At 51.3% G+C, this 13,238-nt stretch overlaps 5 protein-coding genes across 5 annotated transcripts; 2 read left to right on the top strand and 3 right to left on the bottom strand.

Annotated features, from left to right (window-relative positions):
* Positions 1 to 204: 204 nt before the first annotated feature.
* BDR25DRAFT_321187 (NAD-specific glutamate dehydrogenase) lies at positions 205 to 3,562 on the bottom strand (the record flags this gene model as incomplete). Its single annotated transcript, XM_033691952.1, has 4 exons — positions 205 to 238; positions 289 to 389; positions 436 to 3,142; positions 3,216 to 3,562. The coding sequence occupies 4 exons, from the start codon at positions 3,560 to 3,562 to the stop codon at positions 205 to 207; spliced, it is 3,189 nt and encodes a 1,062-aa protein (XP_033554910.1).
* Positions 3,563 to 4,982: 1,420 nt separating this feature from the next.
* On the bottom strand, positions 4,983 to 7,127 carry BDR25DRAFT_390404 (Ppx-GppA-domain-containing protein; the record flags this gene model as incomplete). Its single annotated transcript, XM_033698094.1, has 5 exons — positions 7,011 to 7,127; positions 5,257 to 6,953; positions 5,116 to 5,213; positions 5,036 to 5,074; positions 4,983 to 5,011 (listed from the first exon to the last, which is right to left on the bottom strand). The coding sequence occupies exons 1-5, from the start codon at positions 7,113 to 7,115 to the stop codon at positions 4,983 to 4,985; spliced, it is 1,968 nt and encodes a 655-aa protein (XP_033554909.1). The 5' UTR covers positions 7,116 to 7,127.
* A 630-nt stretch (positions 7,128 to 7,757) lies between these two features.
* BDR25DRAFT_206255 (ATP binding family protein-like protein) lies at positions 7,758 to 8,725 on the bottom strand (the record flags this gene model as incomplete). The annotated part of the gene is made up of 2 exons (XM_033684484.1): positions 7,758 to 8,633; positions 8,699 to 8,725. The coding sequence occupies 2 exons, from the start codon at positions 8,723 to 8,725 to the stop codon at positions 7,758 to 7,760; spliced, it is 903 nt and encodes a 300-aa protein (XP_033554908.1).
* A 389-nt stretch (positions 8,726 to 9,114) lies between these two features.
* BDR25DRAFT_321184 (methionine adenosyltransferase) lies at positions 9,115 to 10,581 on the top strand (the record flags this gene model as incomplete). Its single annotated transcript, XM_033691951.1, has 4 exons — positions 9,115 to 9,156; positions 9,213 to 9,268; positions 9,448 to 10,075; positions 10,123 to 10,581. The coding sequence occupies 4 exons, from the start codon at positions 9,115 to 9,117 to the stop codon at positions 10,579 to 10,581; spliced, it is 1,185 nt and encodes a 394-aa protein (XP_033554907.1).
* Positions 10,582 to 11,415: 834 nt separating this feature from the next.
* BDR25DRAFT_299783 (uncharacterized protein) lies at positions 11,416 to 12,856 on the top strand. The gene has a single exon (XM_033689229.1). It carries the CDS (start codon positions 11,572 to 11,574, stop codon positions 12,442 to 12,444), a length of 873 nt encoding a protein of 290 aa, XP_033554906.1. The 5' UTR covers positions 11,416 to 11,571; the 3' UTR covers positions 12,445 to 12,856.
* Positions 12,857 to 13,238: the final 382 nt, after the last annotated feature.

The raw sequence follows: 13,238 nt of genomic DNA, 5'->3' as shown, positions 1-13,238 counted from the left end.
AATAGCAAGTCGCACTAGAATTAGGAAGCATGTTAGAAGAGGCTCCCGGCACTGCTTTCGCAGAGAACCTTGTACTTTTCCGAACTTTTCGTCCATTCAACCAAACACCGAACTTGCTCCGGAAACAGACCTTACATCCTCACCCCTATGAGGATCAGCCCTCAAACCCATGGAACACCATCGACCGAATTAAACGGAAGCTCCTCAGGCTTTCAGCTTCGCCATGCGCTTGTTCATGCTGGGAGAATGTCAGTCGGTGGCCAACGCAAGGCTAATTGAAGAGCTTACAAGTCAAAGAACGCAAATTGGCTGGCTGAGATCCCATAGCCATACACAAATCGACTAGCTAGATAACTGCCGAAGATGGCACGTAGGTAATTATCGGGCACCTTCAGAAGTTAACGAAAGCTTGATGCTTGACAGTGAGATACTTACCCTCTCCATGATCTTGTCCAGGCCAATCTGCTGAAGAAGAAGATTGGGCAAAGCCTCGCTCAAGACTGATTTCCTGAACTCGGTATTGTCCCACAACTCTGTACCCTGAAGTTCCTCGTCAAGCTTCGTAATAGCGACACTGAGAGTGTCGCTCAAAGTGCTTCTAGGCTCGCCAGTGGCTTGGTGTTCACGCCAGATGGCCTCAAACTCGAGCTTCGCGTTGTTTTGGATGATTCTCTGGACCTCCTTGACGTACTTGTCGTAAAACTCAGGCGCAATTCCGTCCTCTCCAACGCACATATGCTTGATAAAGCCTGCATCATCAAACGAGAGAGAGGCGAGCACCTCTAAGGAAGAAGACGTGACACCACCTTTGTTGGCTGAAGCGTCCTTATACAGAATGCACCCAGCCTTCTCAAGCCGAAGCTTGGCATCTTGAGTGATAAACAGATTGGCACCTTCGACAATGTATGGAATGACCGACTTGCCGTCGACAATGAGTTTATTTGCCGTAGTAAGGTCGATGGACTCTGGGCGTCCACCACAAGGAACAAAGGTGTCGTAATGCATGTCACTACGTAAGTGGAAGGTGTTGCGGAACGTTGTACCGTTGTAGACAAGCTCTCCAGTTGGCAGTCTGATGTTGTTCTCATCTACCAAGACGCGGTAACCTTCTGGCGAGAGTTTCGAAGTGTCAAATTGACTGATCATGACCCTCTTCTTCGCCAGTCGGAGAAGCTCGTCGTGATTTATACCTTTAGGGTCGACGAGAACGCCAGAGCCGTCCACGATAGAAACATACTTCTCGTTGCTGAGAAGAATCTCATTGGACCCAAGATCGCCATCAGGACCTCCGGTCTGCAGCTTCTTGACCTTGCTGGGGTCAAGATTCAATTTCCGGTAGATACCTAAGACGTATTCTCGTACTGACAGAGTAGTCATACCATAGCGGTCGTGTGGGATGCCTCCAAGCTTCGGGCTCTTGCCAGTGAAGAATGATTTCCACCAGGGTGCTCCTCGAACCCGAGCATGCTCGGTCGCCCAGTCAACCAGATCGGCAGTGTTTTCGTCTGGACCCATGAACAGAATCTCCTGCTTGCCGTACAGGTCGACGATAGGGTCTTTTATTCCCGGGCTGTTGGGTGGTAACAGGAGGTCCAAAATACTGTCGATGTACTTCTCAAACGCCACACGGGCCTTGTCTTGGTGATGGTAGTCAAGAAGGACGACACCCTTCGAGCCTCCCTCAGGAATGTCCTTGTTCTTGCGTTGCTGCGTGTTGGCAAGATTGTAATTCTCGTCAAACAGTGACCGAGCATTAATAGCGTATGCTTCTGGGCTTCTGGACTTGACGATACGAATGCCTCCTCGGGCGATGTCTCGGAACCGCAAGTGAAAACCACGGAACTCGGAGCTGATAACAAGGAACATACCGTACAGGGGCTGGGGGTACTCGGAAGGTGGCAAGAAGATGGGGTTCATGCGGAAGCTGAGAGCCACCTTCGTTGGCGTATAAAAATTGGTTTTGAGCACACATTGGTTGAAAATGAGGAACGAGCTCATCACCATTTGGTGATGATCATTTACAACAGACTTGTTGATGGTCTCGTCCAGTTCTTCGTCGCTGAGGACCTTGTCGACTGTGATACGCAAGAAACTCAGGGTTGGGAGGAAATCATCCTGTTCTCCCCGAGTCTGGACGTAGTGGGTGTTCGCAAAGGACAGATATAGGCTGTGGACTAGGTCTGGGTATTGATGGATGATTTCTAGGATGTAGTCCGCAGTGAAGGTCTCTGCACGCAACCGACGCTTCAACTTGGACAGAAGTTCAGCATGGGCGCTGTTTTCTGTATCTAAAAGCGTAGCCAACGCAGCGTACTCGGAGCCGAGGCGGTTGAGGAAATGAGAAACGAAAACCCAAACGCAATGTGCGTAGATGGTCTCCTGAAGACTGAGCCTGGCTGTTGCGAAGTGGGCTTGGAACTTGTTCTGCGGAATGCAGTACAGGAGCGAAACCTCTTTGATGATCTGATGAATGGAGGCTTCAATTGGTGGGTGCTTCGCAGATGAAGTTCCCTGAAGGGGTCGGAGATACAGAGACATCGCCGTATAGCCATTGGAGAACTGCTCAACATATTTCCGGGAGGACGTTAATCCGTAGTAGTGATATAGATCGCTCAGCGCACTGAATAATCCCATTGCTGAGCCCTGCTTGTAGGCAATGACAAGTCGCTTCTCCCGAGAGCCTTCGATATCGAAGTATTCAATCACGGGACCAGTCCGTTCAATTGCAGCCTCAAGTGCTTGTTGGTACACTTGCTTCGTATTTGCGGTGGCTTTCTGAAGAAATCGCTTGTCTCCGACTTTCTCAATATCGATCTCTGTCTCGCCCAGGTCTGGGTTTACGAAATCACACTGGTAGACAAAGTAGCAGCGCAATTGCTGCTCCTGGGCTCCAGGGAGTGGACTGGCTGAGCGGAAGCTTTCTACACGGTAGCCCTTGCCTCCCTTGGATCCGTCTAAGTATTTCTCGTCAATTCGTTGTTCGTATCGTGGGCCATCCATGACTGAGATTCCAGGCTTGCTAGTATCGATGTACACCGCATGGTCTCCAGCCTCCTTATCAAGTCGGATTTCCAAACGTTTGTCGTCGCGGGCATAAGCTGCCACTTTCGCTGCATAAAGGGAGTGGATATGGTTCACAACCCTTTGGTTTAAATGAGAATTATTTCTAAAAAATAAAAAAAAGGGGGGGAGGGGGGGGGGCGTGAGTAACTTACGCTTCTACAGTTTCCGTAGCAAAATAGTTGTCGTCAATGCCCAGCTCGTTATAGAACCAAGTGGTCTCTGATTCCACGAAGTCCGGAGGAATGAATCCTTTGTCCTCTACCCCGTCCATGACGGCTTCCATCTGCTTCTCCTTGCCCTCAAACTTGGGGGCAACATATCCAGACCCTTCCTGAGGTAGGACTCGCGGGGTAGCAAGTCCTGGTCCAGGCACGCTCAAATGTGTAGGCTGGGGGGATGGCATCCGTCCAGGAGTCCGAATGACTTGGTCCAGCAGTCTATTTTGGATAGGCTGGACAGGCTGGGCGGGCTGAACGCCATTGACCGGTGCAGCAGCCATGTTGTGTGGTTGAGGGGTTATTGAGTGGATCGGGAGTTCACAAGAGGAAGGCAGGAGTTTGTTTGAGCAATTTGGGTTCCAGACAACTTTTCAGTTCCGCTCAGCGTACAGAACAGTGTAGAATGTCGAATTGACCGAGAGGGGCTCTGTCGGGTGAGGTGCTTAAATTGGGGACGAGCGATGCTCTCGGGTTGCCGATGAGGGGTATGAGTCGGGACCGGTGGAGGGGGCTGCTGTGTTGGGTTGAACGAACGGACGTGTGCCTGGATGATGTATTAGCGGGATAGGGGTACAAATGGGGTACAGAGTGCAGATCTGTGTTTTGGAAGGCCAATTATTTATGTGAGGCTCCAAAAAGCACATGTCTGTCCTTGTAAGGCGGACCTATTTTAAAATATGACGCAGCTAGCTCACCTTAGCAATGGATTCCGCGAGGCGCAACGACCATCAAGCTTTGATGCTGGATAAGGAGACGGCGTGCAATTGGACCAGTTCCACCGCTACTTTGCCCGTCGGTGCCAGAGCTGGAAAGGACACGGTCAGCACAGCTAGGAGCTAAAAGTGCCGCCCAAAGGATTGCGATCCGGATTCGACGTCAAGAATGGTACGACGCCACAATCTGAGCTTCAGGTGAAACGGCGACACGAAGATAAGAAGTAATTAGAGATAAGGCAGGTGAGAGAAGAAGGAAGACGCTGAGATTAAGAGCTGGGAGCGAACCGGGGGTGGCGGGTGCGTCATTTTATATCATGAATTGCTGCGTGCTTTGAGACTGAGATGTACCTGAGTGAGCTGCTGCGCTTCGGCTTTTGGCGGCCTATTACCCCAGACGAACCGTGAGTGGACCGGCCGGGCTCACTGCGCTAGCCCCATGCGCCGCATCGTGAATGTTCACGTAATGACCACGGCGCCAGGCCCAAAGGGTGACGTGCAAAGACTGAGCGGACAAGCAGTTCGCAGCGCAAGCTTTGCCGTGTGGGCGAGGTTTTTTGGCGCAGGACCCGGAGCAGCGTTGCGATTGCTAATAAACCGCCCGGCGATTGGATGCAGAAGGCGCAATTGGCAATATTCGCCATCCACGAGCTAGCAGAGGAAGGAGCGGCCAGCTCAACCCTCTCCTCCCTGTAACATGCGCCTCGCACCTCACGATCCTTGGCGGGCAGCACCATCGGCCCCGCGAGCACTCCAGAGGTTGTCGCTAACTCAACGTGTCATTTCAGCACTGGGTGTCCCAGGCACGTGTGCTGCGTCCGACGAGAATAGCTGCTTCACGATGCTTTAATTCCGTCGAGTCATCCGGCCGCAGCAGGTCACGCAGGTCACGATGGTCACGATGGGTTCAGCGCAGAACCCGGCGCCTGGCAAGCGACATTTACTTCCGGCAGCCGTTGAAATGATCGTGTCTGGTGGCCAGCGATGTCTACGCGTCACAGACAGTCGGTGTGCTTGCTAGGAATCATCGCATCAGTCAACCCCTGAATGTCACGATGTTTCGCCACCTGTCCTGGTCGACTGGACGGACCGATGCGCTGATTCTATTCTGCGCTGTTCACGATCTTCGCCACCGCCATTGTTGAATTGCAACAGCGGATGGACCGGAAAGCCCACCGATCGCTGCGCCGTTACATGGTTGAGACAAGCTTGCAGTTTGCTGTATTCACTGCTAGGTGCTTGAAAATACACTAATCCGTCACTGGCTCCCCTTTTCGGAGTACTCCCTCCCATTCACCGTCACCAAAACCCTATGTCCATGTCCGTCAATCCAGTTTTTCTTCTTCCCTGCTTTCTCCACTTTTCCCAACGATCCAGCAAGCCCTTCGTCCAGCTCGTCAATCGGCTCGACGAAGTCAAAGTCAATGCACAACACCTCCTTATCCTTTTTTGCTACCCACTGCACATTTACTTTCAGTCTCTCCTCCCTAACCAGTCCAGCTGGGTAGACGCTTCCTACAACGGAAGCCACGCGGCCAACATACATACACCACCACGCTTTGCCGTCTGGCAGCAGCTGGACGATGCGACGGTAGAAGTCCTGTTCAGTTGGGCTGATAGAGCCATATCCGCCGTATCTTTCGCAGAGGAGGAGTGCAAGGAATGCGCGTTGCTGGTGACTGATTCCATGAACTGCTGCGAAAACTCCTGTAGTGGTGCTTCGAAGGGCGGCCCCCGCGCAGAGATCCTTCGGGAAGGCGGCGTGAACATACATTGCCTGTACGAAGGCGACAAGAAGAGAGTTATCAAATACATCCTCATTCTTGGGCGTAGGTGAAGGCACAGTAGCCGCAACCAAAAGGTCAACTAGCTCTTGCACAGATTCCCCCGCGTATGCCTTCGTAGCTGTTGCTAGAGGATATTCCTTCCTAAGGCTAGCACCTAGATCCGCATAATGTATCCCTTCTCTTACGCCTCCTTGACAGAAGTTGACTCCTTTGATGTTTGGTAGTGCTTTAGATAGACATTCTACCAAGAAAGCCACAGCTGGCACTTGACTTGCTCTCCGATCGGAGACACGGAAGATCTCAGGCGTTTCTTCCTGCTCCACCTTTTTGATAGCCATTGTCACCGTATTCGTATCTTGAAATGCCTGCTCATGGACATGAAACCCATTGATGATTGGAATCGGATACGGGCGGATTGGATGCTCGCTCATTAATACGAAACCCCAACCTCTGAATCCTCCTCCCGACAGGTAGAGTGAAAGGCCCTTCTTTGCATCCTTCATCAGCTCTTCGGGAATCGCAATCTCTTTTATCGCATCTTTCAAGTCTTTGACCACATCTTTCTCAAATTCCTTGAACTTGTCACCATGCTGGCCAGATGCTTCAAGATGCTTGACCAAAGCTGCAGCGCCATACGGCAAACTCACACTGCCTTTTTCGCTCATCTTCACCTCGCCATTTGTTGTCACCATCCACGTGATTTGCGTACTCCCTCCACCAAGGTCCATGACCAGACCCCGAACTTGGTCGTAGGAGCTTGCAACTCCATAAGCTCCGATCCGGCCTTCCATTTCTTTTGGGAGGAGTTCGACAGTCCATCCAGTTGCATCTTTGATTTGAGAGCGAAATTCGGCAGAATTTTGGGCCTTGCGCGTCGCTTCGGTTGCTACAATGCGGATCTGACTTTGGGGGACACGAAAGTCCTGGCACGTTGCCTTGAAACGAAGGAGTGCTTGAATGGTTTGTTTAATGATTGACGAAGGGATAGGAACTGGTTTCCCTGCTTCCCATTGTGCATCGTAGAGGGATATGCCTGCCCTGTCAAGATAGACGGTGGGGAGAATACGTTGGGTTGGGGGAGAAAGGTCTGTGATGGAGAATCGAATGCCATTGCTAGTGGCGTTGTCAACTAAACTTGGGTCCTCTATGGTTGTCCGAATAGTGGCAGCATACTGAAGGGAAGTATGTAGGGGTATGAAGATCCCGAGTATAGGCTACAGGAAATAAACAAACGCATAGCTTGGTGGCGTGAGGAGTGAAACTATGATAATGAAAGGGCAAATAGTTGAGGGAGTCAAGAAGACTGTCTTACCTTCCCATGTCCACCAAACCATGGTAGTACTGCGTTTTCCCAGCTGCCGTCATGATCGCCAAGATCCAAGACAATAAAATGGAGTTAACGGGTAGGGCTGAACAGTGAAGGAATCAGCGCTGGTGACGAACGATAGCGTGACCGTGCGTGGTTTCAGAGTCTTGACCGTTCACAGCACAATTCAGTTATCATGGTTCACCAGGCAATTTTTCTTACCCCTCCATTACATAAAAAGAAGCGTCTTGTGATGAGGGAAATACAAGAAGTAAGAAAATGGTGCAGGAGTAGTTGGATTCTGGCGATGAGCTGCAGGAAGGCATGCCCCGCTAGTGCGAAAATTCTGTGGCCAATCATCTCAACTCAATATAATTCTGGATCAGAAAGGCTGATCCAAGGGAAGAAAGGGCGCTGGAGCAAGCGATCAGGAGATTTGAGCGATGTTCAACTCCAACGGTCGGGTGTTATGGGCCTTTCTCGCAAATCTACTCTGGGTATCATGTTTCATCGAAATCGTTTCGTCTCGTTTTCCAAACTAGGCCAAACGTCAATACCTAGCCTTTTTCAGTCGTCAGGTTACAATCTCCCATAACGCCTACAAATGCTCGAACCACCAAAAAAGCTCATCTAGGCACGCCTCAAATGCAGAGAGCAGCCAATCGGATGCTCATCGATCCATTGCGGACTCCATAATATCTGTGTCGATGTCATCTCGTGGTTCTTTGGGCTCCTGCGCTTCATGGAACTGGATAGCATCATCGATATAGCTTAGAACTGCGCCAACGCTGTCTTCGTCCTGGGCATCTAGTTTGAGGAAGGACACCATGCTAAAGTCGTCGATGAGCTGCGCTACCGCTTTGTTTAAGCGGTTGAACGATGTGCCACCCATCAGGTTCTTGGTTGATGCAGGATTGCCGCCCGCATTTGCCTGTTCACCCTCCCCCACCACCTTGTGGGCGGGGTCGTCTTCCAGCAGTTCGGCGTCGGCGTTTAGGAACCGTTTAAGATCTCGCTTCGCGACCTGGCCTTTAATCAGGTCCATCTTGCTCAAGATGTTGACATGCGGCATTTCAAGCATCAGCATAGCGCTCATCGCAGAAAGCGTTCCCGCGAAGAATTTAGGTCGGTCGATGATGAATGTGGACTCGAGAAGGTATGCAGCACACATATTGATGTTCAGCGAGCCACGCATCAGGTGCTTCACCAGCTCTGGGAGGATGGGAACATGGGTGTAGAGCTCAATCTGGCCCGGCATGTCGAAAATGATCAGGTAGTCCTCGGTGACCTCGGCGAGCGGCTCGGTGAGAAAGTCAAGGTTCTCCAGCAAGAACTCGAAGCAGTATATCAGACCGCCGTTCGGGCCCAGGCTCATTTCCTCCATGACATCCTCCAGGCTTATTAGGTCTTTGATGTCGATATCGGGCTCGAAGGCAAAGTCCTCGGCGGCAGGGTCGAGGTTCACATAGTAGCACGGGCGTTTGTTGTTCTGCAGGTGCTGGATCAAGGCGGTGCAGAAGGTAGACTTGCCCGCACCGGCTGGGCCCTGCGGAATTTCAGTCACATAATATATATATGGATATACAGCTTGATATCTGGAGGCCACCATACCATGACCAGGACACCGAACTTGCTCATGGCTGCGGCTGCAGTTGCTGTGGTTGGCGTCTTGTGCGGCGGGCTCGGGGAGTTTGCAAGAAATTCTGAGTCGCGCCTGCGGTGTTAGTGCTTTCTGCCGGGAATGCCAGGCAGGGCCGCGCGGGTGGGGAGCCTATCACAGCCCGGCGCCATTCGGCGGTGAAGAACTGACGTGCTTGGGCGAAGTCGGCCCTGGCGCAGTTCCGGAGCACGTTTTTTCGGCAATTGCCCTCATAAAGACTCAGTCCGCGTCGTCTCTCTCCGCTTTTAAAACCAACACCCGCCTCGACTCCCCACCGCAGCTTCACCCTCATATCCCCTCCTCCTTCTTCTCACTTGGTCGCAAGTCCTATACTAGCACTTATTGCCTTCGTTCCTTGACCGCAACAATGACTGCTACAAACGGAGTTAAGCCCGTCACCGACACTAAGGTACTCCCCAAAACCCCCCTTCTTTGACCCCGCCCCGTGCTAATCACTGTTCTCAGGGCACTTTTCTCTTCACCTCTGAGTCTGTCGGCGAAGGCCACCCGGACAAGATCTGGTAAGTCCCACATCCACGCGGCCCCCGTTCGCACACTCCAGCTTCCGAACCTCGATCCTCCGAAAAACACCGCACCGTCCATGCGGAAATTCGTATCCCGGCTTTGGTTTTCTTTTCTTGGCCTGTTGGTGGTCATAGCACTATTACTCTCCAAATTTTCAGCTGACATGTCTCTGCAGCGATCAAGTATCCGACGCTATCCTCGATGCCTGTCTCAAAGAGGATCCCTTCTCTAAGGTCGCCTGTGAGACGGCCGCTAAGACTGGCATGATCATGGTCTTCGGCGAAATCACGACCAAGGCCCATCTCGACTACCAGAAGATCATCCGTGGCGCCATCAAGGACATTGGCTACGACCACTCAGAGAAGGGCTTCGACTACAAGACCTGCAATGTCCTTGTTGCCATCGAGCAGCAGTCCCCGGACATTGCCCAAGGTCTCCACTACGATGAGGAGCTCGAGAAGCTCGGCGCTGGTGACCAAGGTATCATGTTCGGATATGCTACCGACGAGACTCCGGAGCTGTTGCCGTTGACCCTTATTCTTGCCCACAAGCTCAACTCTGCCATGAAGGAAGCTCGTAATGATGGCAGCCTGCCATGGCTGCGACCAGACACTAAGACCCAAGTCACCGTCGAGTACGCACACGATGGTGGTGCCGTCGTCCCTCTCCGTGTGGACACTGTTGTCGTTTCTGCTCAACACAGCGAGGACATCTCCACCGAAATGCTCCGAAAGGAGATCAAGGAGAAGATCATCAAGAAGGTCATTCCCGCCAAGTACCTTGACGACAGGACCGTCTACCACGTACGTCGAATCAACATACCCGATAGCTAACGTCTAACATTCCCCAGATTCAACCCTCAGGCCTCTTTATCATTGGCGGTCCCCAGGGTGATGCCGGTTTGACTGGTCGTAAGATCATTGTCGACACCTACGGAGGTTGGGGAGCCCACGGTGGTGGCGCTTTCTCCGGCAAGGACTACTCCAAGGTCGACCGCTCTGCCGCGTACCTTGCGCGCTGGATCGCCAAGTCGCTTGTTAACGCAAAGCTAGCTCGTCGCGCTCTCGTTCAGTTGTCATATGCCATTGGGGTTTCGGAACCTCTCTCTCTTTTCGTCGAAACCTACGGCACCTCGGATAAGACCTCTGAGGAACTCGTTGAGGTTATCCACAAGAACTTCGATCTGCGTCCCGGTGTTATTGTGAAGGAACTCGACCTCACGAACCCCATCTACAACCAGACGGCCAAGAACGGCCACTTCACCAACCAGGACTTCACTTGGGAGAAACCCAAGGTCTTGAGACTCTAAGTGTACGATTATGTTTGTGCATGTGTGGATTGAATCAACTTCATCCATAAAGAAAACCTAATGATGATATGACATGCATATTTGGCGGGTAAAATTCGTCTTTCAACAAGTTCGGCGTCGGGATGGGGGATATACCAATGATACCTCTCAAAAGTTTTTCTAGCATTCATCTGATGGAAAGGCTTTTCCCGAGTCAATTCAACATAGATTCCTGTTAGTCATCAAACAATTTGCTCAGCAATGAGCATGGCGTTTGGAGATTGAAACTCCTTGGGCCTGGGATTCAGTTGATCGGCCCCAGGTTGTGGAGAATGCACGGGGTCGCGGAGTATGGAGCTGTAATGTTTGGATAAGATAGAGCGCATTGAAAAGCCAGGGGTAAAATCTTGGCTTTAGTGCAATCAATTGTCTTTTTCAATGCCTCTTCGGACCCGATTTTGAACGGTGGAGATAATTCAAAGGCCAACACTCACACAGCCATCAATCCGATCAGGCTATTCTGAGTAACTTACACTAGTCGTATCCGCAAGCAAAATCGTGCCAGAGTGAAACCTCAGGCGTCCAGGAGACACCATAATTATTCCCGTCCGAACTTTTCCAACGTGTTTCCAAATAGCTGTCGACACCATGTGGCGGTGGCAAGCTCCTGAGGTCTAGCAGCGTCCAGAAGGTCCGAGGTTTTGTTTGATTCCATGAAGCAAGGAATTTACACAGCCCCATATGTCCAGGAACGTCATCAACGTGCGAACGCCGCTCGTGATTTGACTCCAACAGTACTAACGCCACCTGTGATTAGCAAAGGATGAGGTAGGCGGGGCTGTACCTGCGCTTGTGCTTCAATGCCATATCACGATAAGTGTTTGTTTCAGTTCGTTCGCTCCTTCAGTCCGCAAGTCTCACGTCACTCTCTGTTCTTTTCCAAGCTTCATAACCTCATTTCTCAAAGTCGAATCTCTCTCTAAACTCCTTTTACACACATTTTCAACCCATATGTCCACTTCAAACCCCCCACCACCAGACGCCGCAGACGCCCCACCCTCCTATGAATCCGCAATAGGCTCTTCCACCCCTACAGCCCGCATTTCCACCGACTCTCTAGCTGCACGCACTGCCCGCAATGGAATCCCCCCAGAGCGTCGCAGAAGCATGGAAGATGAAAACCGGCCACTGCCACCAGGCTGGATCCGTCAATTCGACGCCACAGAACAACACCAATTCTTCGTCGACACGAAAGCGAGTCCACCGCGCTCAATATGGGTGCATCCGTACGATGACGACGAGTACCTCAGCACGCTAAGTCCGGAGGAAAGGAAGGAGCATGGGAGGATGAGGCGGACGATGACGATGGATGATTTGGCGGCGGAGAGCTCGGATGATGAGGGGCATGGGCATCACCATAGCGCGGGCGCGCAGCTTCCACCCCGAGGGGGAGGAGAAGGGAAACCAAAGGGGATTCATAAGTTCGGGAGGAAGATGAAGGATAAGCTTACGGCGACTACGCATGAGCAACGTGAGGCCCAACGCCGAGAACGCGAGGAGCAGGAAAGGAGGGCGTATATGGCACATATGCAGGCAAGACAGGCTATGGTGCGTGCACTGGAAACGGGTCAGCCGCAGTTTTTGTGTAAGGATGCACAGGGCAGAGATGTGTATATCGAGCCGCCGAATGGACCGGCCGTGCCGAGGGGTGCGTATGGATATAATCCGTATGCAGAGGGTCCGTATACAGATCCCAATGCGAGGTTTGTGAGACCTGCCGGCCCTTATGGTAGGCCATATGGCCGTGGATACGGCGGGGGGTTGGGAGCGCCGGTTGCGGCGGGATTTTTGGGGGGTGCGCTGTTTGGGGGGTTGTTGTTTTGAAGCAAGACGAGGAGATGGGAAGAGAACAGTGAACATAGGGAAGAATATTGAGTATTTCTTAGTTTCCCAGCTTGGGGTTGCTCTGGTTGGGTTGAACAGCCGTAGGTTGAGGGAGTTAGAAGGATTTTTTAGCAATGGTTGTGTTTTATGGTGTTGAGCGATTTCCTTTTCTTGTTGATATTGCATTCCTCTTGGTCACTTTCTGATTCAGCAGGTATTCGTCTTTACATCATCTCTTTCTTCCTTTAAATTACTTAAGTTACATTTCTTATGTCACCGTTCCGTCTGTACGGTCTGCTAGTTATTCGCCAGATTCGCAGTACCGACGTCCCTAGATTAAAGAACTACTACACGAACTAGGTTACACGGAAAGGGCCATGCTCGTTCTTCTAGACACATGCCATTTGGAAGAAACCAGCCATTCGCAAGTCTCCAGACTTAGGTTCTTAGATAAGTTTTACCTTTGTGTTACTCTAATAGGAAACTAGAAGCTCAATCTTTCATTGATTGAGCTCCACGCTCGAATAAACGTCGGATAGGGAAGGGATGAATACTTCGACATCTATAAAAGGAAGGTAGTTTACTAGCTAATAGTAGTTTAGAGCTAGTTCTTGTCACAGTCCGCATAAATCAATATGAAAATTTGGGTTGGTTTGGAAGCCACTTCTTCTTGCCTAGTTCCGATCACCTCCTTTCACGTCTGCTAATTTCGACCTCCTGTTAGTAAGGCGGTATAAGCATTTCACCCCCAAATCATTCGATTTTAACACATTTAATATATTCCAATTTTGACC

The sequence above is a fragment of the Lindgomyces ingoldianus genome (assembly GCF_010093535.1).
Source record: "Lindgomyces ingoldianus strain ATCC 200398 unplaced genomic scaffold BDR25scaffold_1, whole genome shotgun sequence".
Classification (NCBI taxonomy): Eukaryota; Fungi; Ascomycota; class Dothideomycetes; order Pleosporales; family Lindgomycetaceae; genus Lindgomyces; species Lindgomyces ingoldianus.
This window is presented reverse-complemented; position numbering and strand designations above follow the sequence as displayed.